This window comes from Manacus vitellinus, unplaced genomic scaffold, assembly GCF_001715985.3.
Source record: "Manacus vitellinus isolate BGI_N305 unplaced genomic scaffold, ASM171598v3 scaffold_7_pilon, whole genome shotgun sequence".
NCBI classification, from domain to species: domain Eukaryota; kingdom Metazoa; phylum Chordata; class Aves; order Passeriformes; family Pipridae; genus Manacus; species Manacus vitellinus.
The window spans coordinates 14770205-14794765 of record NW_021940813.1 but is presented as its reverse complement, the minus strand read 5'-3'; the positions used below and the strand labels follow the sequence as shown (position 1 = coordinate 14794765).

The 24561-nt window shown below is 37.3% G+C and overlaps 2 protein-coding genes across 5 annotated transcripts in view; one reads left to right on the top strand and one right to left on the bottom strand.

The window, feature by feature from the left end:
* Positions 1 to 1461: 1461 nt before the first annotated feature.
* On the bottom strand, positions 1462 to 7602 carry TRAPPC2 (trafficking protein particle complex 2). 3 transcript variants are annotated; one of them, XM_029964799.1, is made up of 5 exons: positions 7559 to 7602; positions 6652 to 6762; positions 4500 to 4644; positions 3755 to 3840; positions 1462 to 2873 (listed from the first exon to the last, which is right to left on the bottom strand). In XM_029964799.1, the coding sequence occupies exons 2-5, from the start codon at positions 6742 to 6744 to the stop codon at positions 2775 to 2777; spliced, it is 423 nt and encodes a 140-aa protein (XP_029820659.1). In that variant the 5' UTR covers positions 6745 to 6762; positions 7559 to 7602; the 3' UTR covers positions 1462 to 2774. The 3 variants fall into 3 exon arrangements, with proteins under 3 accessions (XP_029820659.1, XP_017939515.1, XP_017939514.1); XM_018084026.1 differs by lacking the exon at positions 7559 to 7602 and adding an exon at positions 7401 to 7419 and having other exon boundaries at positions 6652 to 6761; XM_018084025.2 differs by lacking the exon at positions 7559 to 7602 and adding an exon at positions 6865 to 6990 and having other exon boundaries at positions 6652 to 6761.
* A 114-nt stretch (positions 7603 to 7716) lies between these two features.
* OFD1 (OFD1 centriole and centriolar satellite protein) overlaps positions 7717 to 24561 on the top strand; it is a 30200-nt gene continuing 13355 nt past the window's right edge. The window contains exons 1-16 of one of the 2 annotated variants that reach the window (XM_018084018.2): positions 7717 to 7740; positions 7858 to 7959; positions 8812 to 9012; positions 9792 to 9860; positions 9946 to 9973; positions 10718 to 10825; positions 11514 to 11650; positions 13737 to 13910; positions 15849 to 15955; positions 16911 to 17030; positions 18306 to 18379; positions 19056 to 19147; positions 19289 to 19478; positions 20040 to 20170; positions 20548 to 20659; positions 22099 to 22704. In XM_018084018.2, the coding sequence (XP_017939507.1) occupies positions 7864 to 7959; positions 8812 to 9012; positions 9792 to 9860; positions 9946 to 9973; positions 10718 to 10825; positions 11514 to 11650; positions 13737 to 13910; positions 15849 to 15955; positions 16911 to 17030; positions 18306 to 18379; positions 19056 to 19147; positions 19289 to 19478; positions 20040 to 20170; positions 20548 to 20659; positions 22099 to 22704 (2245 nt within the window). In that variant the 5' untranslated portion in view covers positions 7717 to 7740; positions 7858 to 7863. Of the gene's footprint in view, positions 7960 to 8811; positions 9013 to 9791; positions 9861 to 9945; positions 9974 to 10717; positions 10826 to 11513; positions 11651 to 13736; positions 13911 to 15848; positions 15956 to 16910; positions 17031 to 18305; positions 18380 to 19055; positions 19148 to 19288; positions 19479 to 20039; positions 20171 to 20547; positions 20660 to 22098; positions 22705 to 24561 lie in introns of both variants that reach the window. The other variant, XM_018084019.2, reaches the window with a different exon arrangement.

Here is a 24561-nt window from a genome sequence, read left to right as displayed (position 1 = left end):
TCCCATAGAAGTATATTACTCATGCCCTGGGAGCTGTTGTACCACAATGGTACACTAATCACGAAAGTGGCTGTAGTAAATAAAACAGTATAGGGATTATGTTGAGGTCAGGAATTGGTCTCACAGCAAGACTACTGAGTACTTACAGAAGCAGAAGTCTTATAACAAGCAGTTATAGGTACAAAAAAAATATAATGCTTAATAACAACCATTCATTTCTGTACTTTGTAAAAGCTTAGTATCATTCCATTTGGATGTAAGGTATGCATTTGTGACTTATATTTCAATTCACTGTTTTGTTTCAAGTGCTGATGTACTTCAAATATTATACGGGGTCCTGTTAGCAGTTATTTAGAGTTCTGTAGAGTGACAGAACATACTGCATAACATGTATGCAAAGTTCTAGATGTCCTTGAAAATGAGGAGCAAAAAATAGTGTTGTGGCAGATTGGTGGGACTGCTGAAAGCTATGCTTGTTAGAACAGACAGCAGAATGGGAAGGGGCAGAAGAAACTAGCCAGGGCAGCTGACAGCTGATGTCACAGCAAACTGTATCAATGCTTAGCATAAGACTGCTGCCAGAACCAGGCTGCTTCCTCCAACGGCCTCTCTGTACCTCGAACGGAGCTTCCTTTAAGTCATGTGACAGGTTACCTAAACAGTAACAGAACCTTGTAGAAAGCATAAACAGGTGTTCCTCCATGCACAGAGAACTTGGAGCTACCTGGCCAAGGCCCTGGAGAGTTCTGTCACAAGACAGTGCTCCTTAACCACAAGCTCTATAATGATAAATGAAGTGTTAGGCCATAATTTTTCCATTCCTGTAGTCAGTAACAGTCTGTTTTCATAAAGCCTAGATGGACCTGAGACTGCATTTCCCATTTACAATTTCTATATTCAGAAGAAAGAGGGAAAGATACATTGAGGGCATAAGAACAGGCACCATTTGGCTAACTGCCTCCAGAGATCAGGAAAGAAAAAAAATGCTTTCATTTTACTTAATGTCCTATTGCAGCAATGGATAAAGTTATTAAAAAATGCACAGTTTCTGTAAGTGATGGAAACTGTTAGCACTAATCCTCCATCCTTGCCAAGCTGTTTTTTTACTGCTATGTATGTGATTATTTAACTTAAGTACTTCTTCAGTGAGTCTTAACTGTTAGTATTTTTACAGCCAGCTGGAAGAACCTACTGGGGAGGAGGCAGAAAACAACAGCTGCTCCTTATCATATGAGCAAGAATGCTTTACCTCAAGTGTGCTTCTCTTGAGTTCATGTATATAGAAAAAAAATAAAAATAAGTTGACTTATATAAAATTACATGATATTACCAAAATACAGTTAGTATGAAATAACATTGCAAAGACAAGTATTCCCATCTTCACCTGCCACCCCACCAGGTAATGTTACTGTGGTTACCTAGTTTTCTTCTAAATCACTTCAAGTATACTCAACACACATACATAGTGCATCATTCTGTGTTTTATTTAAGGTAAATACTGCAATCTTTATATCATGTTCTTTTTTTTCTCATGGTATATTTTACAGTGACAGTGTAGCAGTAAGTGTAGAAATAATAACTGACTATACATTTATAGCACATGTATGTAGTCCCTTTAATTAGACAGACTATGCAATATGTACTTCTTAGAACACCATGCCACTTCCTTTGGAAATTACTTTTCAGACATTTAAAAAAAAAGTACAAGAAGATAGCTTATACAGATTTATTGCAAAAAGGAACAGAATACTTAAAGGATTGTAAACCTAAACAAAATATTAGGTACATATATGTCATATTAAAAATTACCGTTTTGGAATGATGGTAAGTTTTGCAAAAGGGTCCCTAACATGTTTTACAATGAAATAGGAGCCAGACAGGCCAAATAATGCCTTTCTGAAACTTCAACAAATGGAGTTTCATGGTTCAAAGATCCTACTCTAAATATATTTGCAAAAAAAAAGTTTTCAGCACTTGAAAAATAATGGAAAGGATTGTGTTTAAACATGTAAATTTAGTTTGGGGGGGTTTTGTGCATGAATTAGAATTAATGTCAGGGCAGACATGGCTGTTCTGGTCTACTTCATTCATTTCATTGATGCAATACTGCAGCTAAACATGTATTGCACTAAACATATGGTAAATTGGAAATTATAAGCTTTTAAACTTAAAATTTTTTTCTCAAAGCTTCTTGAAATACTGGAGACAGCTTTTCTGTCTATCCTGTTTTATTTTTATTGAGCACTTTATATACACAATTACACATTAATAAATAGAGACCTGATTTACTATCACAAAGTGTAAGGTTAGTCTGGTTAGTCTGCAGAGTAAGTTTTCTAGCAAAGGAATGAAAGTAGCAAACTTTATAACAAAATTAACCACCCTGTTTTCCAGTCAAGAATTCTCATTTACTCATATTAATTCAGATAGCTGGAGACATCTTTTGCATGTAGATCTGATTTCCTCCTACCCTGTGTAAGAGGCTTACACTTCGCATGTTGACACCCAAATGTCTTAGTTTGTACCTGTGCAGCCTCTGACATTTTAGAACTTCTTCATACCACATAAAAGGAAACTTCTTAAGATAACATATTTTAACCAGAGAAGTTTGGCTGTTCTTATCTGTACCATCAAAAAGAAAAAGTTCCTTCAGCACCCAATTTGTCAGTCTTCAGAAGATGAATCTCAAACATGCAGGGAACTAACCAGAAGAATTAACAGTTCAAACAGTCAGGAAAATATGGAAAAAACACTCACTCAGTGAATTTATTTATTCAGCTTAAAAGGTGTTTCTTCCCAAGGAACTGGACTTTCCTTTCAAAGGCAGTAGATCGAATAGGAGAATTGAGTTCATAAAATGGATTCATTGCAAACTGGGGAAAGGAGAAAAACTTATCAATAAACACAAATACAGCCCTGGAAATGTCACTTAGGTGAAATCTGCTACTAGCTTTTGGCCTATTTAGTGCCACAAAGAGCACAGAACTCCTAAACAGTCCTTTCTTTCCAGGCCCTTGCATTCTCCCCATATATGTGCAGAGCCATCCCCTAGAACCAGCTCCTCAGAACAAATGCATCACAACACCAGTTGAAATTTCTCTTTTGGAAATAAGCATCATCTGAGTGCCTGCAGGAGGCTGAGATTGTGATGTTTCCCATGACAGTTTGCCATTACCCCATCTAGTGGAAACACACTGGGATGTGAGAACAGGGCTACGTGTTCTGAGAGCGAAGCACTGCCGCCAGGCTTTGTACAACAGTCCTTTCCTTTTTTATCACCATTAATGACACAATACTGCCCCAAAATGCCTCAAAAGAAGTTGCCTCCCAACTTCTCTATTACCCAGAGAAGCTGTGGATGCCCCATACCTGGAACCCTTCAAGGTCAGGTTGTGTGGGGCTTTGAGCAACCTGGTCTTGTGGAAGGGTGTCCCTGCCATGGCAGGGGGTTGGAACGAGATGATTTTTAAGGTCCCTTCCAACCCAAACCATTCTATTCTGTGAAAAAACCACTGGACTAAAATGAAGAGTAAATTCTGAAAGAGCACAGTTTATAACAATTTGGAAAAATCTACTCTGTTTAATGCAAAACAAAGCCTTTGTGTCACGTTACCAGCTCTGGCTGATGTGGACAGGTTCTTCTCCAGTTATATAGGCCTCCATGAGAAAATGTGCTAAAACACCTGTGCCTGACCATGTACAGCAGAACACGCTTAAAAGTACTGCAGCAAGACCATAAGAATTGGGTTCTTACCTTTATATACAACTCATATACATCATTAAAGAAGTTCTTAATTCCATCTTCTAGCCTTACATCATGAAGCATTATAAATCTCATATGTACAGCAATTAAGGAAAATAGAACTTTCAAGAAGAAAAGAGATATGTAACATATCCCGAGATAAGCATTTACACCTAATTCTGCATATATGTTTAGCTGTACATGAAATAGCAGTGACTTATAGGAGGAAGCATTTAAAGAAGTATATATTTCTGAATGTGGATGACACTCTCTGAACCTTTGCCATATACCCCTAAGGTTAAAATTACATTCAATGTTATTTGCTATGTATAACAAATGTTTCTCCACAAACACTGCCAGGACTATCTGTACATAAGATCAAGCCTTGACACTGCATTTTCACGACTGGTGTGATTGACACCAAGCATGTTCATCCCCACCTCTCCTCTCTAGCACAATCAAAGGGGTTGGAACAGAGAATCATATAAACTTGCTTAGACCCTATCATACTTCTTTCCTCTAGTCCATGTGAGCTCCACATTTCATTAGGCTATTTCAGCTCCTCCAAAAGTAAAAATCCACCTTTCCAATCGTTCCCAGTTTGAAACAGCTGCTGTGCCTCCCAACACAGTTCTTCCTGAAGCTGGTGACTCTCTCTAATAACAACAAGTGAAAATCTGCTCCAAACTCATTTTATGTCTTTCTGGCAAAAGGCTTTTCCTATAGAAATATAAGGAAAGAGAATAGGAAAGGATATGTCCAGCTGTGACAAAAGCAGAAACAAACCATTCGTTAAACTTGTCCACAGTCTTCAGATACATGTTGTTAGAAAGCCACATGTTCTCATCCACTAGGTCAAGAGCAGCATGGGCAATGAACTGGTTGAGATGACGATGATCATCCTAATGTATTCCCAGAAGACAGAGGATTAGTAATTCAGTGAAAAGAGTGAAATATAAACAATAATTTGCTCAAGTTGCTAAACAACCAGTGCTCAAGTTACATAAAGATACATATACCCTGCTTTTCTGCCACGTGTGCCATCCTGTAATTAAGTTGTCATGATTCAAGGAAGAAAAAAGGTCATCATAATATCGCAAAAACATTGGTCATCACAAAACCAGTCTTGAGAGCAGCAGAACCAATAAAGCCTATATTTATCGCTCAGGAATGAATTCAAACATGAATTCTTTTGTTTAATGGGTAAACTCCCACTGCTAACTCATTCCACAAAAGAGGCCCTGGTATGTATTTTTCTCTTCCTTCAAGACACCTATTTTTGCGACATTTACACCAATGTAGCAGTTTTTGGACTGTAATGTTTCTGTCAAATTTGGCAGAAATCGAACAATAGATTACAGTGTGTAAAATCAGGGGGACAGATGGGGAAAGCAGAGATGTACAGAGGACAGGTGTACTGACAACATCACCTAAAGATTCTGTTCTTTTCATGTTACTTACTTAGAAACAGGATTGTTTTAGTGTTTTGTAGGTCTTCTTTTTCCTAAAACCTAGTGCAGAAAAACATCCTGCAACTAGTATTAAATATGTGCTTACAGAAGTAAATTGCATCTCTTCCTATAATAAACATCAGTGGCCCTCATGAGAGTGATCAGTGTTTGGCCCTATCATTAAAGAGCTGTGTAGGCAAAGACCTAGAACACCAGAAGACATCTGCCAAGAAGAGATACAGAACAAAATGATACTGCAAGTTTTCATTAGACTGAAAAAATAAGTAGTCTTGCACTGTTTCTCATAATACAGGGATGCTGTTACTGCCATCGTCACCTCAGTTTTTCCCACAAATCAGGTATGGCTCAGTCCATTAACAGCTTTGCAAGTTCCATTAAGCCATACTGAGGAAGAGACTAGGTAGCAAAGTTAAAGGGGCAAAAGCTTCTGCTGATTTACCACGTACATTATGCAAACCTCTTGCCTTAGGGGGCTGTGCAGTGCCACTGAATTCACTGCAGTGGCATGTCTCAGAAACAGGCATAATAGTTGCCAAAACATATCAATGTCTACTCATTCTCCTTCAGTGCACATCAAGTTTAGATTCTTAGGACCAAAATTAGTACTCCAAGCTCAGTCAGACAAGAAGCTTACCTGAGCCAAGTTATTTCCATTAGCAGAGTGCAGAAAATGAATTTTTCCACAATCTGACACACCCTCCCACTAAGTCTAGTCTGAGTAGCCTTATTTATGATCTTTTATGGGACACTAGCTCAAAATACAGATGATGCCATGCAGTTCAAATCAGTGACAGTACACACTTCCACTTTTGGATACGCTCACAGATTCACATACTTTTATTCTGAAGTCTGTTTTGCTTTCATGTAATATCACTATGCATAGATTTGTTCTTTTCCCATTGGAAACACTACTGATTGAGTAGTCTTACATTTCTGATGTTTTCAAAGTCTTTATTTATCAATACAAGTTTTAAGCTTTTCTTACTTAAAAGCAAGTATGACTAGTGAAGATGGTTAAAAAATATTTTATAGCTTAAAAAATTTATGTTCCTTACTTTACCTTATTACTGTATACAAATACCTTAAAATTAAGTAGCATTAAATAATGAACAGCTATTATAAAACCTCTACACACTAAGAAAAATTACCAAAGCACAACTAGGATATATATTCTATAACATATAGCAGCAAATATTTAAGGAAGATGTGTTTTATGAAGAACTAGTATGATCTGACAAGGATTTTTAAGAGACTTGAGAACTCCAGAGTTCTATTCCCTATGACAAAGTTTCTGGTTAAAAAAACCAACCAACCAAACAGAAAACAGTAGATACTACTTCTAATAACATGCCAGTTGTGTTTCTAATACACTGTAAAACTATACAATTAAATGCACTGTAAGTACATCATAGGAATGTCACAGGGGAAAAAACATACCTTAGACTCTACTTTTCCAGGAGGCAGAAATTCCATTTCAAATATGGGATTATCATGATGACCAACTATCACGAAGTAGAAACTTCCAGACATTCTTCAAAATAGCGCTCCTTACCAAAAAAAAAAAAAACCAGACATGCTGAGGACTCTATATATTAGGCCGTGTAGAAGTGATCCTAAAAATTAGCCAACATGCTTCCTGTTCATATTTACCAGAGGCTGAAGAGAGATAAACACTTAGGTATGCATATCAAGAGGACGGACCCAGTAGTGCCAACTACCAGGACATGAGGGAACAGTCAGAAGCTGATGCACAGGAAGTTCCACCTGAACACCAGGAAGAACTTCTTTACTGCTTGGGTGACCGTGCACTGAACAGATTGCCCAGAGAGGTTGTGGAGTCTTCCTCACTGGAGATATTCAAGAATACTATGGATGCAAACCTGTGCCACATGCTCTGGGATGACCCCGCCTGATCAGGGAGATTGGACCAGATGATCCACTGTGGTCCCTTCCGACCTTCCCCGTTCTGTGATTCTGGGGGGAGGGGGGAAAATATCCTTAGAGCGCTAAACATCTCCTGGAAGCGAACCTATTTGCTGGTACCTACAAACGCCTCCTGCACCGCTCACTGATGATTTACCCCCTGACAGCCCCCTCAGCCCCCTGGACGCGGCGATCCCACGCAGTAACGCGGGGCACCGCCTCCGAGGAGCCTCCTCGCCTGTCTCTCCCCGGACCCTGCTCACAGGCAGCAGGAAGGGGAAGGGTCGCCGTCCTCCCTCGCACACAGCGGCCGTGGGGCGGTCCCGCGGCACCCCCCGGGCACTCCGCAGTTTACGGGAGGGATGAGCGTCCCGCCGCCCCAGGGAAGGACCGCAGGGTCGCTCCCGGCCCCGCCGCTCACCCTCGCCGCGACGATCCGCCCCCGCTGCGCGGCCGCCCGGAAGCCCGCGCTCCGCCCGCCCCATCCGGCGCCTCCGTGACGGCACCGCGGCCGCGGGGCCGCCCCGCCACCGGCGCCACAGCCGGCCCGTACGGGACACAGCGGTGTGCTCCCCGCCCGCTCCCCGGCCCCGCTCCCTGCGGGTAGGGGGAGGCTGCCCGGGAAAGCCCGAGGGGGAGGCTGGGGCGGCGCTCGGCGTTTCGCTGGCCGTGGGTCGAGCTGGGAGTCAATGCCCCTTTTTCTCCCCCCCCGTGTTGTAGGGCAGGATGGCTTCGGTTGAAAGGGAGGCGCTGTCCCAAGAGGAGCTCCGGAAAAGACTGTATCAGACTTTTAAGAGCCGAGGCGTGCTGGACACACTTAAGGTGTGCTTTGTGTGCTACCTGTGATCCGCTGTACTGCTTAACACTGAGAGCAGTGAAAGCCACGCCGAATACAAATGTCTCACTCTCTCCACTGACGTATTATTTTTTGTGTCGCGGTTGCATACCTGCTTTTGAAAGCTTAAAACTCTGTTTCTGTCGTGATCTTTTAGTATGCTATAAACAATTTGTATAACTATATAATGAAAATTATTATTTTCTCCTTTTACAGGAGGGAGATTTTCTGATTTTAGGTTACTTTTTTCTCTGTTTTAACTCAGAGAATGCAAATATGTAAGGAAAAAAATGCCATTTAATTATTATTAGTGCCTCTAAGCTTGTTTGATTAGTACCCTTTTGCTTTCCTACAAAATAATTGATATTAAAGATATTGAATTTTCTGTTTATTTTCTCATCTCTGTTTGTACTGGCATCAGCAGCTTCTTGATATGAGACTCTAAAGGGGACTAGTAAGGGTTCCAGGTACACCTGCAATTGAGGCCACATCAGGCAGGCTTTAAACCAGAGGGAAGGAAAACAGCAAAGCAGTGATTGAGAAATTAAGCTGGAGGGTAGGAAAGTGGTGTTTGTGTGAGCTCTTGACTGAGAACAGTACTTCTTTTCAGTCCTCCATAGATCTTGAGGGAAAGTTAGGGATCACTGTATCCACAGTTAAGAGTGTTTTGAAGAAAGGCATGGTGTCCCAAGTGCACTTCCAGATTTTGCCAAAATTACTCTACCCTGTTCTGTTATGTAGGTTGTACAGGTAAAATGAAACTCACGCTGGATTTTGAAAAATTAAAACTCTCATTGAGTAACATGTAAACTGAGAATACAGTGTTTTTTCTGTATCAGACGCAGCTCCGAAACCAGCTCATCCATGAACTGATGCACCCAATTTTGAGCGGAGAACTTCAGCCACAGACGGTTCCAAGCGATGACAGTTCACTTTTGATCACAGCTTCCAACAGTCTGGTGGCAGATCATCTACAGAGATGTGGCTACGAGTATTCGCTTTCAGTTTTCTTTCCAGAAAGTGGATTGGAGAAGAAGAAGGTAAGTTCAGTAATTCGCCTCTTCCATGATGTCTAAGCTTTACTTCCTGGGGGTTGTCATATTCCAACAACGGAAAAAAATTTTGTGATAGGGAAGTACAAACACAAGTACAGCTTCTGATGATCTCCATAAAACATTTCATTATTCAGGGCCATCTTCATGAATACTTTAAACTGGCAATAAGGTAACGATGCTGTTCTGGAAAGATGTAGCCACAGTCTGGCTGTGTGGCAGAGTGTTTGGGGAACTGATCCTGGTAAAAGCTTGTTTGGCCATTCAATGCCCTGAAAGTGTGGTTCCTGGTCAGTTAAAGCTGTTGTAACTACAAAGTGTGGCTGAAAAGGGCAGTCCTTGCCTTTTCTTTGTTTCTTCTCTGTAAGTCTGTGTTAGGGTAAAGTTGTTTCTAACTGAAAATTAATTTCTTGACCTGGTGAATAGTTAGTTGTCATTTAGGTCAGTGAGCTCATCTGACTTGTATGATAAATGAAGAAAAGAGGCAAGGAAAGTAGCAAGGGCATGTATCTAGGGTGGGGAGGAAACAAAACTATCTCTTTTCAGAGCTTCAGCTATCATAAAGCTACCTGCTGGCTGCTGTATGTCTTAAGTAAGGGAGATACGTAAATGTAGTACTAGAACAGCAGCCTCTGCATGATTTTACAACACAATAAATAGATCTTACAATGGAAAACATTGCACAACTGTAAAATAGGGTCTCTTACATATTTGAAATTATTTTCAATCAGTTAACCTTTTCTCACTGATCTTTCTTTTCCACAAAGCTGTGGACTATGCAAGACCTTCTTCACTTAATGAGGATCAGTCCAAAGTCCAGTCTTTACAAATCACTGGTAAAGTTATTTTGATTTTGAAAATAAACTTAAATTACAGCGGTGATGAAAATAGACTGGCTAAAACTTCTTTTCTTTCTTACAGACTTCAGGAACCCAGAAGGAAAATAAAGGTACAAGATGTTTGTATATGATGCAGACAAGGATAATTGTGTTAGCTTCATTTTTGTTAAGATTTGAGCAATAAAAATTCAGATTTCTTGAGTGCATGTTGGTATGGAATAATATGGATTCAGCTGGATTTTGAAGCTTGCAGTACACTAGGGTGATGAATGTTATATTTCAGGATTATCTGACTCCTGTTTGTTGTGTGGATTAGGTGTTAACATTCACTTATGAAATAAATGACTTGAACATTAGAAACATGAGAAGAATCTGTAATCAGGTATTAAATATAATGCTCTTTGGAAGCTTTTCACACTCCTTTTGGCAAACTCAGATTTTGGGTTGTGTTTATAATACTGTATTAGTTTGCAGAATGTACTTCAAAACTAGTTACAGGTTTAATTTACTTTCCATTGTTTTGAAAAAGAAATAATTCTTATGTCTTCATGATGAAACCTAGCTATACTGTATAACCTAAAGTAGCTTTATAATTAAGTAGTAATAATTTTCACTCTCAACTGACCTTGGGAGTGAAAGAGACAGAGACATGGATGGGAGGAAAAGGACAGCTTTTGCTGAATGAGGTGGACTGGATCATGCTTATAATAAAACCACAATAGTTTACTTAAATACTTGTTCTTTCTATAAATCAAGTAGGTTTTCTTGTAAATTGAAAATTACTTTGTTAATTACAGGCTCAAATTCAGTTTTGTTATGAAATGAGAAATAATTGATCTATTGGATCTTGCCAGGTTTTCTTATGCAGATTTTAATCGGACTTACAGAGCATCATCTAAATAAGGAAACTCATAACACAGAAACTCAGACAACCTCAGTGCCTCCTTATAGAGAATCTCTTGGTAAGTGCAGCCTGTGCAAGCAAGTCTCCCCAAATACTTTCATATTGGTAAATGGTATGGATTTATGTATTGTATGAATGGTATACTTTCATTACTTATTCAAAAGTAGCCTAAAGTAATAATAAGTGAAGATCATGTCTATCACTAGTACATGGAATTTCTAAATTTTCTTTTGAAAGGCAAGAGTCTTTTTAAGTTTTGAGGTTTTTTTCGCTCAGGTGTTTTCTTGGACATTTAGTTATGACAGATGGACTGTAAATGTTATGTGTTGAAACGTTCTAGAAAACGTAATTGTAAATGCGTGCCTTACTTCTCCTTCTGTGAGTGTTTCAGTGCAAGTTACACATAGATTGGGAGTTCTTGAATTATAATATGAATGCTGTTGTTAGTATATTATTACAAAAAAGCTAAAAATTCTAGTCCACCCATGGAAAACAGGATGAATGACTATGTAATACCACAAATAGTGCCTAAACAGCTAAGTGCCTCCTCCTAGATATGTGTTGTGTGGCATAAAGCAGATCAATGGCATTCTGCCTCTGCTTTTGTAGCACACAAGTGTTTCTAGGATAGCACTACTTAGATAAGCTGAGGAACATCCTGCAGAGAGACAGGTTTCTACAGTTTTTGGTAAGATAACTGTGGTGACTTTTTTTTAATTATGGTGGATATGTTGCCTTTTTTATAGCTGAGAAGCTTCAGCTGATTGATGAGCAGTTTGCAGACTCTTATCCCCAGCATCAGAAGTACGAATCTTTAGAAGTAAAACTTCATGAATATAGAAAAGAAATAGAGAAGCAGCTTCAAGCAGAAATGCATCAAAAGGTATAACTCTGGTCAATGAATTTGAGGGAGACATTTGTTAATTTTGACTTTGCACATTGCAAACGTTTAATACTTAAAGTAAACTGAAATTAAAGATCTAAGAGTTACAGCAAGCACAAAAGGTTAAGTTAATCAAATATCAATTGTTAATTTGATGATATAACATATATTTGCAATCCCCCTTTTTTGTTATATGTGCACAGAATGTTAAGCTTTTTATTCTGATGTTGATTTGTAACAAAACATTTACTTGCTCTGGTTGTTATAATTTGGTAAATTTTATTTGCTCTTTGATTATTTTGTTTTATGGAGAAATGTTTACTCTACTTAGTCATGTTAATTATTTTCCTTACCAGTTATGATTTTAAAGCTTGAATTTCAATGTAATGCATAGCAACTGAGAACTGTGGTTTGCTGCTCTGTAGCGTGGCAGATAGCTACTGTTTAGTACTGGTGAGAATTGGCATAGTATTTTAAAGCATTGCACAGAAACACTAAAGTCATAACAGACAGTATTATTAATTATTTCTGTGGGGTTTTTTCTTCCTCTAATTGAAGACAACTCTTTTAGAGAGTTTTCCTTCATTTTGGGAATAAAATTAGAATTTTGTCATGTAATCCTTCGATGATGCCTGTGTCTGAAAAATGTAGCAGAAAGAATATACTGCAATTCATTTAAATGCATCTTTTTCTTTTCCATAAATTTCTGTCAAAATCAACTGTTTATTTAGATAGAAAAGATTAACTGTAGTTCATTTAAATGATTTTTTTCATTAGTTTCTGTCAAGATCAGTCGTTTATTGGGATATAAAAATATAATCTAATAATCAGAATTCTTAGACACACTTTTAAAGGCACTCAACTGCATATAAGCTGTTTGAGGAAATCAATGTAGTCATATTTATGACACCTAGACAAGTAGAAGAATGCAGAATTAAAACTGCCAATGTATTTTACCTTCATTTTTCATTTAGTCTTTATTCCCTAACTGTCTCTGTCTGTGTCAAATTATCATGTGAAACATGATAATTTGTGTATTGTTCAGTTTGTATCAGTTTAAGCAAACCAGTTGTAAGAAAGGAGATTGAAATCTTAACCAGGTATAAATCTCTTCTAAATTCAATTGACTTGACTTGAATTCCTTAACAATGTGAGGTGAATTACTGTGAGACATCTCTAATTGACTTTGTCTGTATACAAGTGGTGCTGTACTGTCTCACTGTTTCTTAATTTTTCATAAAATTTATGCCCACAGACCCGAATTCCTAGATTAGACATTGCTTTTTCCCCTCTTTAATCTTTCCAGTCTCACATTTTTTCTGTCATTCTCTTTGTATTCTTTTGCTCGTTTTTTCCGTACATTTTCTTGTCTTGTATGCTTGCTTTCCCTTGTCATCCAAATTTTTATTGTAATTCTTTATAATCCCATTTGTTCTTGCATACATTGTATTTCACACACTGTATCGAGTCATGTTCCCTACAATTCTTCTGTGCAGTTGCAATATTCATACCTTCCTGTTTGTGTGCATTTACTTTTATTTTCAATTGTGCTTATAAGTCAGTGAATCAGGACTGTAACCTGATTGTGGAATCCCTCTTTATGTGGAGTCACATGTTCTGCATTTTTTATGCCATCCAGATGAATTTCTGTGGTTGCTGAGCAATGCAGGATCTGTCTGCTTCTACCATTTCTTGAATCACTAGTCAAAAGTGGTTCTTTGGGAAAGGAGCAAAAATAGAGACAGTGTCAGAAGAGGAATTACAGAGTGTGACCTTTCCTTAATTCCAAGCAGAATATCATATCCGCAGTGTGTTTTTCTTCATAGGTTTCTATTTTGCTCTTGTCTAAAGCTAATAGTTTTGTGTAAGATCTGCTTTGGGATGCTTAATGAACACAAGAAAACTATGTGAGATGTGCAGGTAACATGTCCTGCTAAGATACTTTTATCACAGTAATTAATTTTTATCAAATTATCATTTCCTAACTAGATTTTCTAGGTGAAATTTAGAATTGTTTTAGAGAGGATTGTCTTTGTCAATTCTAAAATGGCCCTGCTTAGCCCTCTCTTCCTCCTTTATGTAAAAGCTGGAACACTTTAAAGAAGTTGAAATAGCAAAAATTAAAATGGAGGAGAAAGTGCAGACCCAGAAAGAAATCTCTGAGCTGCGTCACGAGTTAGAGAAGACACATCAAGCAAAGTCTGAAGCCTTGATTTCTCGTGAAAAGAATGCTATTGAGAGGCTTCAAAAGCAACAAGAGGTAAAGTTCCAAGTATTTTTTTCTTAATCTATTAAAAATGATTCAGTGAATTAGTGAAACTAATTAGTGAAACTGATTTGTCTTTGGGAGACTTACCTTCAGATCTTACTTGGCTTATTAGGGAAAACTTTGAATTTACTTTTGTTCTCATAAATAGTAGAATTAATTTAGCAACTGCAAGAATGAATGTGGTTAAATACTGAAGTAGAGGTGGCTAGAAAAGGAAAAGTTCTGGAAGCTGGGATTGAAGGATCTAAATGTAATAAAGACTTTAAAGTCTGTTTTAATAGTTTTACTGAATTCAGATCACTGATTTTATTTTTTTTTCATGGAAAGCTGAACATAGTTTTTAGTTAAAATCTAAGTTCTTTTAACTGCTGAGAAGGACTTAAACCTAAAGGGAATACATAGCCTGTAGGGTACAGGTAGACCGTTTCTGTTTGTCTTTATATGTTGAATGTTTTGAATAGCCACTGTCTTTACTGTAAGCTGGCACCTCCGTTTGTTTCTTTGAACACTTTTGTGTTGATGAGTTATCCCTTTGGGCTGTTAATTCTTGGTGTTTTGCCAGGGTAGTAACTGTTACTACAGCACACAATAATTTGTATGTAGTTCTCAACTGCTTATCTCAGTCTCTGTTAACTCAGTCTTTGAGAGAATAGTTTGTTTGCTCTCCTGTTGCCTGTTTGCCTGGCTACCCCCCTGCTGTCTGCAGTAGACCTTTGTATCCAAATAACAGTCATCCACAAATGCTAACCATATTTTGGCTTTGTTGTGGTGGTTTTATGGTTTTGCTTGTGTCTTGTTTTTTTTCCCCTGAGAACATGTGGTATTGGTTAACGAAGAAGTCATACAGGTTTCTGAATAAATTTTTGTATTATTATATTATTAAACAATTTGTCACTATGCCATGAATTTATTTCATGGTTATGTCCTTAGAAGCTTACAAGAAAACCATCTATTTTATGCTATCAGTCTTCTTTTGTGGGTGTGAAATTAATTCAATAATTAAAAAAACCCACAACAAATTACTAGATCAACATAGCTGTCAAGTATTATGTATGAATATTTAATTTCTCTTGTCAGCTTCTGAACTCACTGAGAACTGTATGTTTCATATACATAAGGATTTTTTTAGCAGAATCCAGGTATATTTACATTAAAGATGTCAGATCACTTAAGCCTTCACTGTGATAACTTGGAAATGTGGCTTGAGAAACTGCTCTCTTTTTTGTGCCAGGAGCAGCAGCTGAATCTTTCAGCACTGTCAAATGCACACAGCTTTCAAACTTGATATAAGCATCTGTATGGCAAAATCATAATTTTCTTCTTAGACATTTATTACTTCTTTGGAGAGAAATAATGTCTTTTGTGCTTACAGATGAGAAAAGCCATTTTTATTAATAGGAAGATAGGTGAATTTTGGTATTAACATGTTCATCACTTACAGAATCCCTTTTACAATTTGTTTGAGTTCTATAAGTTAAACTGCAAAAACTGAAAGGCTGTTGGTTTACTCAGTTTCAGTTTTAAATCATGTTTCATCGGGGAGTTTGGTATTTGTTTTTTCAATTTTGTCTTGTGAAAACATACAAAACTGTTTTTTTATTTTAAAAGGTCAAGTGTTTGAACATACTTATTCTGTAATTTTTCCATTTACATAAGTTTTAATCAGTGCTATTTCTTAAAGGAGAAGTGTTTACAGGTAGCCAATAGTGACTCCATTTAAAACATTTTTACTCAGAGTAAAAGTAGAAAGGGAATACAAAAAGATACATACAGTTGATTCTGGATGTTATTTCAAATTATTACTCTATAATTAATATTTATGGGAGTAAGATCAGTTCCAGAAGGAGATCCTTGTAAATTGAATGTGTTAAACAGTGAATACACGTATAAAGTGTGAAGTAAAACTAGGGATAATATTTTGTGATTCAGATAGAAGCAAAGGAAGTGTACGCTCAGAGACAAAGTCTGCTGAAAGATATCGAAGCCGTAAGAACCAGGGAGGCGGAACTGAAGGAAAGGATGGAGGCATTTGAACTGTAAGTTGCTGAAGGATGTATGTAAATGATGCTGTTGTGCTTTTTCTGAAAAGTTTGCTTCAGGATGTTTCTGCTACTATGACGTTGAAGTAGATTATATGTCCCAGCAGTTACATTTTGAGCAGTGTTGTATACTGTCTCTGTTAGCAGGATACCCCACTCAAAGGCTGGGTTTGGTTTTTTTTCTATTCCGCTTCATCCAACCAAAATGTTTCAGCATTGCTTTGGGGGCAAGGAACCAGATGTTTGCTTTGAAGTGCTTAAATTAAGAAAGAAAACAAACCCCCAAACAAAGAACACAGTATGTAACCCTAACGCTCATGAGTCACATATATGATATTTTACCTTGTTAGTCCTATGTTTTGGAGTTGGGTTTTTTTATTTGTCCTTAATAAGATCAGTTTTCTTTAGTTAAATGAAAAAAATAACTAAACCATTCTTGCTCAAATTTTCAATACTACTTAATGTTTGTGAGCAAAACGAGTATCCTGCTAACAAAAACTTGGGGTTTTTTATCAACCCAGCAGAGGGTGCTGATAGAATAGCCTGCTCATCACTCTCTCCTCTGAAGTGTTTCTGGTGTGGGAAACTGAGCCAGGGTTAACCCAGAAGAGCTGTGTAATTGATTAGTACTGGATTTTAAATAGGGCAATTTAGTTTGTGTCACATGTCCTTGTTCTTAATGAACTACAATGACAGATTCTGATGATAATTTCAACTTGCTACAGTATTCCAAGTAAACACATTACCCTTTGATGTCTATAAATGTTGTTGTAGAAAAGAAAACAAAAAGTTTTGACTTTATAACTGGTCATTATATTATATTATATTGTATTATATTGTATTATATTGTATTGTATTGTATTGTATTGTATTGTATTGTATTGTATTGTATTGTATTGTATTGTATTGTATTGTATTATATTACTGGTCTGTATATTTTTGGATATTTCAGCACTCAGAAACTTCAGGAAGAGAAAAATAAAGCTATTGATGATGCACTTCGGCGTCGAGAGGTTGCTGTGAAGAACATAGAGGAAACATATGACCAGAGGCTGAGGACAGAACTCTTAAAGTAAATTTTTCTTTTTTCTTTAGTAGAACACATGCTACTTCCTTAGAAAACAGAATATTAAATTGTATAGGATTTCTTTTGAAAAGCGTAACAGAGCAAGGACTTTGAAAATGTACACTTATGTTTTTGTTTTAGTGAGCTTGAATTCTTAACATTATTGCTTAGCTCTTTGCTAGTAAGAGAAAACGTACTGTTAGCTTCAGAAAAAGCTTGCTGTAGAAAAAAATTCTCTTTTGATTTTAGGTTATATTATTGTTGTGGTTTAAATTCTGTATTAATATCTGGAAAAGAGAGGTGATATTAGTCATACATTTAGAGAAGAGAATCTGAAGCAGTGTTAGTGACTTCCTTTGACCTTTTTATGAATGTGGAGGAGGCACAAAGGGGAAATTAACATGAAAGAGATGTGACATGTTTCTTGGAAACAGGGTGAGAGACACACTAGTCCATTGTACAGACAGGCTTGCTCTTACCTTCTTCACCCCTTCCCATTTTTGGAGAGGGATTCTCTCATATAGATCACCCTATTTTATTTGGTACCATCTGCTCGAACATAGTTTCAAAGAATTGAGGCAGAATAGCCCTATGAGGTAGTATAAATGGAGAAAATTAATTGACTGAGGAGCTGCAATTCTGAAGAGGAGATGGATGAGTTACAGTGAATGCCAGGTTGATTATGAGCCAGCAGCGTGCTCTGGCAAATCAGGCAAACAGCATGACCATCAGACTCAGGGAACTTATTGACTCCTTCAGGTATTGGGGAAGGCTGTTCTAGGAATACTATGTCCAGGTTTTGGCTCCCCAGTTCAAAAAATCATGATGAAACTGGAGGCAGCCTAGTAAAGACCAGCAGGATAGTTATTGGATTCTCAAATATGACCTCTGAGTTCATATGGCAGGGCTATAAATTGTGGCTGGGGAGATTTAACTTGGACATAGGGAAAAAATTTTTAATGGGAGAGTAGTGCAGCATTGGCACAGATCATCCAGAGAGGTGGTGGAACATACATCCTTTGAGGTTTTTCAAGACTTGGCTAGGAAGAGCCACACATGACCTGCTGTAGAGTTGGCAGTAGTCTTGCTTTTCAAGCAGGTGGTTGAATGAGGTGATTGGCAGGGCCCTTTCCAATCATTTTGGTGGCCCTGCAATAGTTAATTTTGTCAATAATACTTGTGTGATTATAGTTTAGTTTGGGAAAGACTGGAGTTTACACAAGTGCCTGGGCATGTGTGTACACACATACTGTGGGAATACATAATTCTTTTTGCTTCTAGATATCAGCTTGAATTAAAAGAAGAATACATAACCAGAACCAATAAAGTTACTGAAGATGAGAAAAAAAATAAAGGTAACCATCTGTCTGAGATTGATAAAGTACCTGTTTATCTCTAGAGCTTTTACTCGCAAATATCAAACCACTATTGTTACTGAACAGTCACAGTGTTCAGTAACAGTGGTATAAGTGACAGAAAAGCCATCACAACAGATTTTAAAAAGATGTAGCAGGATTCAGTGGCAAGTCAGCAACTCCTTGCTGTTCAGAACACAATGGGAACCATAAGCTGCCACTTTGCACAGAGGCTGCAAGGCATTCCTGGTTTTCCAGTTTCCCCTTTCCTTCTGAAGTCCTACTACCTCACACTCTTTAACTGAACTCTGGTACCGTACCCTTGAGTGGTTCCCAGTTTCTGCATTTGTTTTGCACGAGATGCTTAAGTGGAGCTTGAGGAAGAGAGCTGGAACAGATAACATGTTTAGACTTCTAGGTACCTCTGTAAGAAATGATATATCACACACATATGAATTCAATTTACTTCATTCTAGAAGTGTATATACATATGTATATATATACACACAGTGTGATTTACTTAATTTTGAAGGAATGTGTATGACATTCAGTCATTTTTATGTCTTGAATTAAATTGAATGTTGGGCTTAGCAGCTTAAAACTGTTTTTTGCTGATACAGTTTTTTACTGTAATACTCTACTAATTTTAATTCAACATTTGTAATCCTCCCTGCAGAGAAAGCCATGCTTTTGCATGAAGAAGCCATTGCTGTTAATTCGAAAAAGGAGGAACTCAAGCAAGCTGTATCACGCACGAAAGAGCTTGAGGTAATTGTAAATATGAATTTAAAGAAGCTGTATTCTGATTGGTGCAGCTAAGGTACATTAATAAAAAAGAAAATATGAACTAAAAATAATTGTTAAGTAGTACAGAAGTTCATAACCTTCTAAACTGTTTTTTATTTGCAGCTGGATTTGGAGTCAGTGAAGGCTCAGGTTCTGTTGGCAAATAAACAGAATCAGTTGTTGACAGAGAAACTGAAAGAGTTATCAGACTATCCTTTGCTAAAGGAGGAGAAATTGGAGCTCCAAGTGCAGAATAAACTACTTAGGCAACAGTTGGATGAGGCTCGCAGTGAGAACCAGCATCTCCGAGACAGTCAGTGTGAATGATTTAGTAATTCTCTTGTTTATCTTTCTCTACAATTATTTGTTTAGAAATAGATTTTCATTAAAATACTTTCTCTGTATTATGTTTACTTGTAGTTTGCATGAAACCCAAGCTAATGTTTGCATAAAATTAAACAGTCCTTGACATAAGTTTATTTTCTTTTATATGTCTGTATGGTAGAAATCTTGAATTAAGTGGTAGTTATAATATGAAGGATATTCCTTTCACCCTTTGAAAAAAGCAGTACAATATTTCTAACCATGGCATTAGTATGGTTAACCATGGTAATGGCAATATTAAGTGCTGGCCTAACTGTAGTTATAAATACCAAGTATTTTTAATGTTTGAGATTATGGGGGGGTAGAGATGTATGACTACCCCAACAAAAATTTCAGTCTTTTGTAAAAGGAAGAAAAAAAATCCCCAAGTAGTTTATTCAGGCAAAGCCTTGTTATGTTCATAAAAACAAATCAGCTTTATGTTTTCAAGGGGTATCATGTAGAAAAGTGCACACTCGTCTGAGTGTCTCGTATTTCTCTTTCTGGGTAGAGCTGTCCCAGCCCTCAGCAGAGTACCTGGCCTGCCAAGTGGAGCTGAGGAGAGTGGAGCACTCTAGGAAGCTGGTGCTGGATGAATTTGAGAGTCGTAAGCAGATTTTGGAAAAGCAGCTACAAAGTAAGGTAAATTATTGTTTCTAAATTATTTGAATCCTTTCTTCTTCCTGTCATCTTTTTCACATTCATCCATCTGCCTGTGCAGGCTCTTTGGCATGTAGTTAGAAGGATTGTTTGTACAGTGCTTATTTTTGTGTAAGCAGCTCTAAAGAAAACAAAAGACATACCACACCAAAAAACTACCAAAAAATAAAACCAACCCAACATAAACAAAGTAAATCTTTCCAAGTCAACAAGTGGTCAGTACTGACTCTCGGTAGGATATTATGTGATAATGGTTTGACTGAACCTGAAAAACATTTAGAAAGCAAGTATTCAGCCTGTTGAAATTATTCTTTTTTTTTAATTATGCTGAGTTTTGTTTTTCTGTTGATCTCCTGTAGGTTGAGCGTTGTGCCCAACTAGAGACCCAACTGTTAGAGTCCGAAGCTACTGTCAGAAAATTAAACATGCAGGTTGAAGAACTGAAACTGCAAGTGAAACAAACACAGGCAGGTTTGTATCTTAAACCACAGCAGTCCTTTAAGGACAAGTGTAAGAATTTCCAGAAGCTTAAAAAAGCTGCAGTTGCATAGAACTAATATACCACCAGGGAGCAGATTTAAAGTTTAAAATCAAAATCTATTTAAAAGCCCGGTTTAAAAAACAAACTCATTAAAACTTCCTTTCAGAAAAAAATATACAGGAGGAAGGGAAAACTTTCCTCCCTGAACAGTTGCATATTTTTATTGTCTGTTTTTCCTCAGTATGAAGGCAATAATGTTTGTTGATAACATAAACAGCATTTTCCAGCAGGTGAGTTGTGTTTTAATGCATTTTGATTCCTGAATGTTCATAATAAGAACAATCAATTTGAAATTGTATTACATACCTCAGAAATTTAAGTCGGACTCATTAACAGAATTTGTCAAGGCTAATAACTTTTGCCTAACTTATCTTGTATGGGCATTAGAAACAGAGGCACTTGCATAAAGCAATTCAGTCTGCTGAAGAAATGTAGTTCTAAAGATGCCTTTGTCAAATTACTAATATCAAGTATCGTAAGTAAAAGTTTTGGGATGTATATTTAATGTAAAAATATGGAATTGAATTCTCCAATGATTATACATTATATATAATGTGCTTCATCATAGTTCAGTATATGCAATATTTTATATTATTCACTAACTCAATATGCACATTTTCATTTATGGTACAAGTATCAGTACCATTTGGAATTGGAAATTTATTTGTGTCAAAATAGCAAATATATGTTTTAATTAAATGACTGTAAGTACTCCAGGGACTTATTTACATCAGAGTTAATGAAGTCATTGAAGAACCATTTATGTACAATAAAAATCAAGGTTGTAATTTTGCTGAGAAAGAAACAGCCCTATAGATTGGTCTTTTGGACCTGTTGAAGCATGCAAGTGCAAACCAGGAAGCAGACAGCACCAAAACATGCAATTTAACTGACAATTTTTAAGTACTTTAAGAAAAACAAGCCTATAATATTTTCTGTATGCTATGTTGTTTTTCTCCAAAATTCTTTTTTGCTCTAAATAGAAGGAAACTGTTAAGACTTGTGACATACCTTGTGTTCTTCAGCCTTTAACAACATGATTAGATATCAGGTATCCAAAGTGGTGATGTTTTCATGTTTATTTCTTTATTTAAACATAATTTAAATAATAACATTGTAGAGTATGTATTTAAGGTAGTTTTACATGGAAGGATTATATAATAAAAAATAGTAGCGTTAATTTGCAGCTTTGTAGCCACATTAAAAATACATTTAATCAACCCATTGAATTCTCAAAATACGAACCAATTCCATGTTAAAATAATTTTGATCAAAATGGAATTTAAATGCCACGTTTTACTGTTTCTGTTTTGTTATGGGTCTCCCTTTCTCTCTTTAGTGTCACTCACTTTCTCTTGCTATAATTTAGCTCTGGAAAACGAAGTGTATCGGAACCCAAAACCTTCGCTTGTCGATCGCTCTGTCCTCGACTTCACCAGTGACAGAGCTGTACCCCATGATATTTACGTGGATAGTGCGTTCCTGAAGAATCGTGTTATGACGGATGTGATGCAGGTAAATGCTGTGCCAAGAGACAGCCAGCAGTTACAGCCACGCAGTGCTTCCCCGGATTCTGACCTGGAGTACATCGCGCAGACCTGGGCTAGAGTAAAAGAGCTATCAAAAGAGGCAGAGTACTTGGAAGAAGCTTACAGGAATTACCAACACAGAGTCATACAGAATGCAGCTGCAAGCAGAACACCGAGAAAGATGGAGTCTCCTTTAATTCTACAGCATGCTCTTAGTGGACCCTCTTTTACTACCCAGCATGAACTTGTAGAGGATAATCCCAGCTTCCCACATTCCCTTCTGAGCAGCCCAAGAGGCGAAGAACACATCAAAAGAACTGGGCAGGCTGATATCTTTAAAAATCCCTTAACACCACCACAGAGAGGAGCATCATCGTCAAGACGCCTTTCTTCTACTCCCATTTCCAAATCCATGAGAGATCTCAGTAACAAGAAAATTCCAGATGGTAAGTCATGATTGTTAATGTGGTGCAGTAGTGGAGTTTTATTTACTGTTCCTCTTGCTCTATGGGAAGAGAAAGATTTTGCAGTGTTAGTCTTTCCCTTGTTTATTATTTGCGAAGATGCAGAAGTCGGGAGTTGTGGTTTTGCAAGAGACAAAATACACTAGCTGCTTGGAGTACTACTTATTCCTGGAAACAGGTACTGGAGAAATATGTTGAGGGAAGTTAAACATGTCTTAAGTAGCTCTCAAGAGAAGACTATGCCATATAATGCACTACAGGTGTAACCTTATGATATGCAGAGTTTCATTCAACGGTTGCTATGAAGTATAACTACTTTGCAACATTAATTGTATCCCTTTTTTATTTCTAACTTTTCATTTAACTGTTCTGGTTAACGTGTGCAGCAGAAGACTGCTTTGGCTTCTTTTAAATTGAGCTTTGCAGTCTGAAAAGTCCAGATTTGCTTTTGTTTTTTGTTTTTACTGTGACATCTTTATCAAATATTCCTGAGCAATTGTAAGGGGGAAGGGTTTAGTCATGGTTGAAAAATTTTAATTTTCTATTAATTTCACAGTGTCTAATAATTACTTAGTCTCTTTTTTCCTTTTTTTTTAAGACCATATACAGAAAAGCAAGCAAAATAGAGAAGAAATTTAATTTTTTTAGAAAATTATGTTGTTTCAAATCTGCAGTATTTCTACTCCTTGAGTGATGCAATTCTTGTCACCCTAGCTCAAAGTGGATTTAATAGGATGAAAAAAAGAGGTAGTAACAAAAAAAAAAAGGATAACGATCAGCTTCTCCATAAAGGAAGGTTAAATACAAGGGCAGCTTCATTTAGAAGAGAGTTGGCTGAGGTAGACTGTGGGAAATCTGGAAAACAATGAGTGATGTGGAAAAGGTGAAAAGGGATCGATTAATTACTGCTTCACAGACCCCAGAATCCCATGACATTGAAAGGAAAGAATGAAGTGCTTTTTCATTCCGTAAGTTGTGTAATTTATTGCTCTTGTGGCAACAACTGCAGATGCAGAAACAAAACTTCTCTGTCAGGAGGATCCAAAAAAGTCTCAATTGAGGAAAGTTTGGGTGGGTATTATCCTTTCCAATTTTAGTTTAGTTTGTTATTAACAGGCACTGTTAAAAACAGGTTACAAACACTGATTGATTGTGGCTGTCCCTGTGTTTCTGCATGTAGAGTATCATGCTCTGTTACTGAAAACGTATTTGAAACTTTAACTTCCAAAGCAGTCTTTCATGTTTTAAGTTCTCTCTGTCAACTTCTATATAAAATATCCTCAGACTACTTGTTTAATACTACACACACACAAAGTCGTTCATAACACGAGGGTTTTGTTGAAAAATTAGGAAATGTTAAAGCTAGTTGTGTGCATAACCTTAGCAATCCTTCCTGTCTTTGTACTTTTTCATGGCTAGTTACAGGATGGCAGATCTCTTTTTTCCCAGTGGATCAGTTCTTTTATTAATGCACAAGACTGACTGGCTCTGGAGAGGGATAAGAGTGCATTACCTGATTTAGGAGTTACAGAAATTGAGTGATATGTAGTGTAGGAAACCAGGCTGCAGCTGGTATGTGCCCCAGTAAGCACAGGAGCTTCAGTGGTAGTGCACTGTTAGCATGATTTGTCTGCTTCCAGTTAGATTGCTTCCCCACAGGTATGTCACCTCTCTTTCAAGAGTCTTCTGAGTGCTTTTATACTGGTATATATGTTATCTTTTTATGCTAGAGATGGCTGAAACACCAGATGTGGTTTTGCTAGAAAACTGTAAGTCATTCTGGACACCTTCTGTGGAGCTTTGCAGTGCTGTTGAAAATAACCAGTCTGAACAACTGAG

Excerpts from the sequence above, each read along its gene's own strand:
- TRAPPC2 (XM_029964799.1), bottom strand. The coding sequence starts at position 6,744 with ATGTCTGGAAGTTTCTACTTCGTGATAGTTGGTCATCATGATAATCCC. Across the intron at positions 3,841-4,499 it reads TGCTTTTGTCACAGCTGGAC|ATATGAGATTTATAATGCTT; the intron begins ATATCCTTTCCT and ends TAATTGCTGTAC. Across the intron at positions 2,874-3,754 it reads TATATGAGTTGTATATAAAG|TTTGCAATGAATCCATTTTA; the intron begins GTAAGAACCCAA and ends TCCTTTCCCCAG.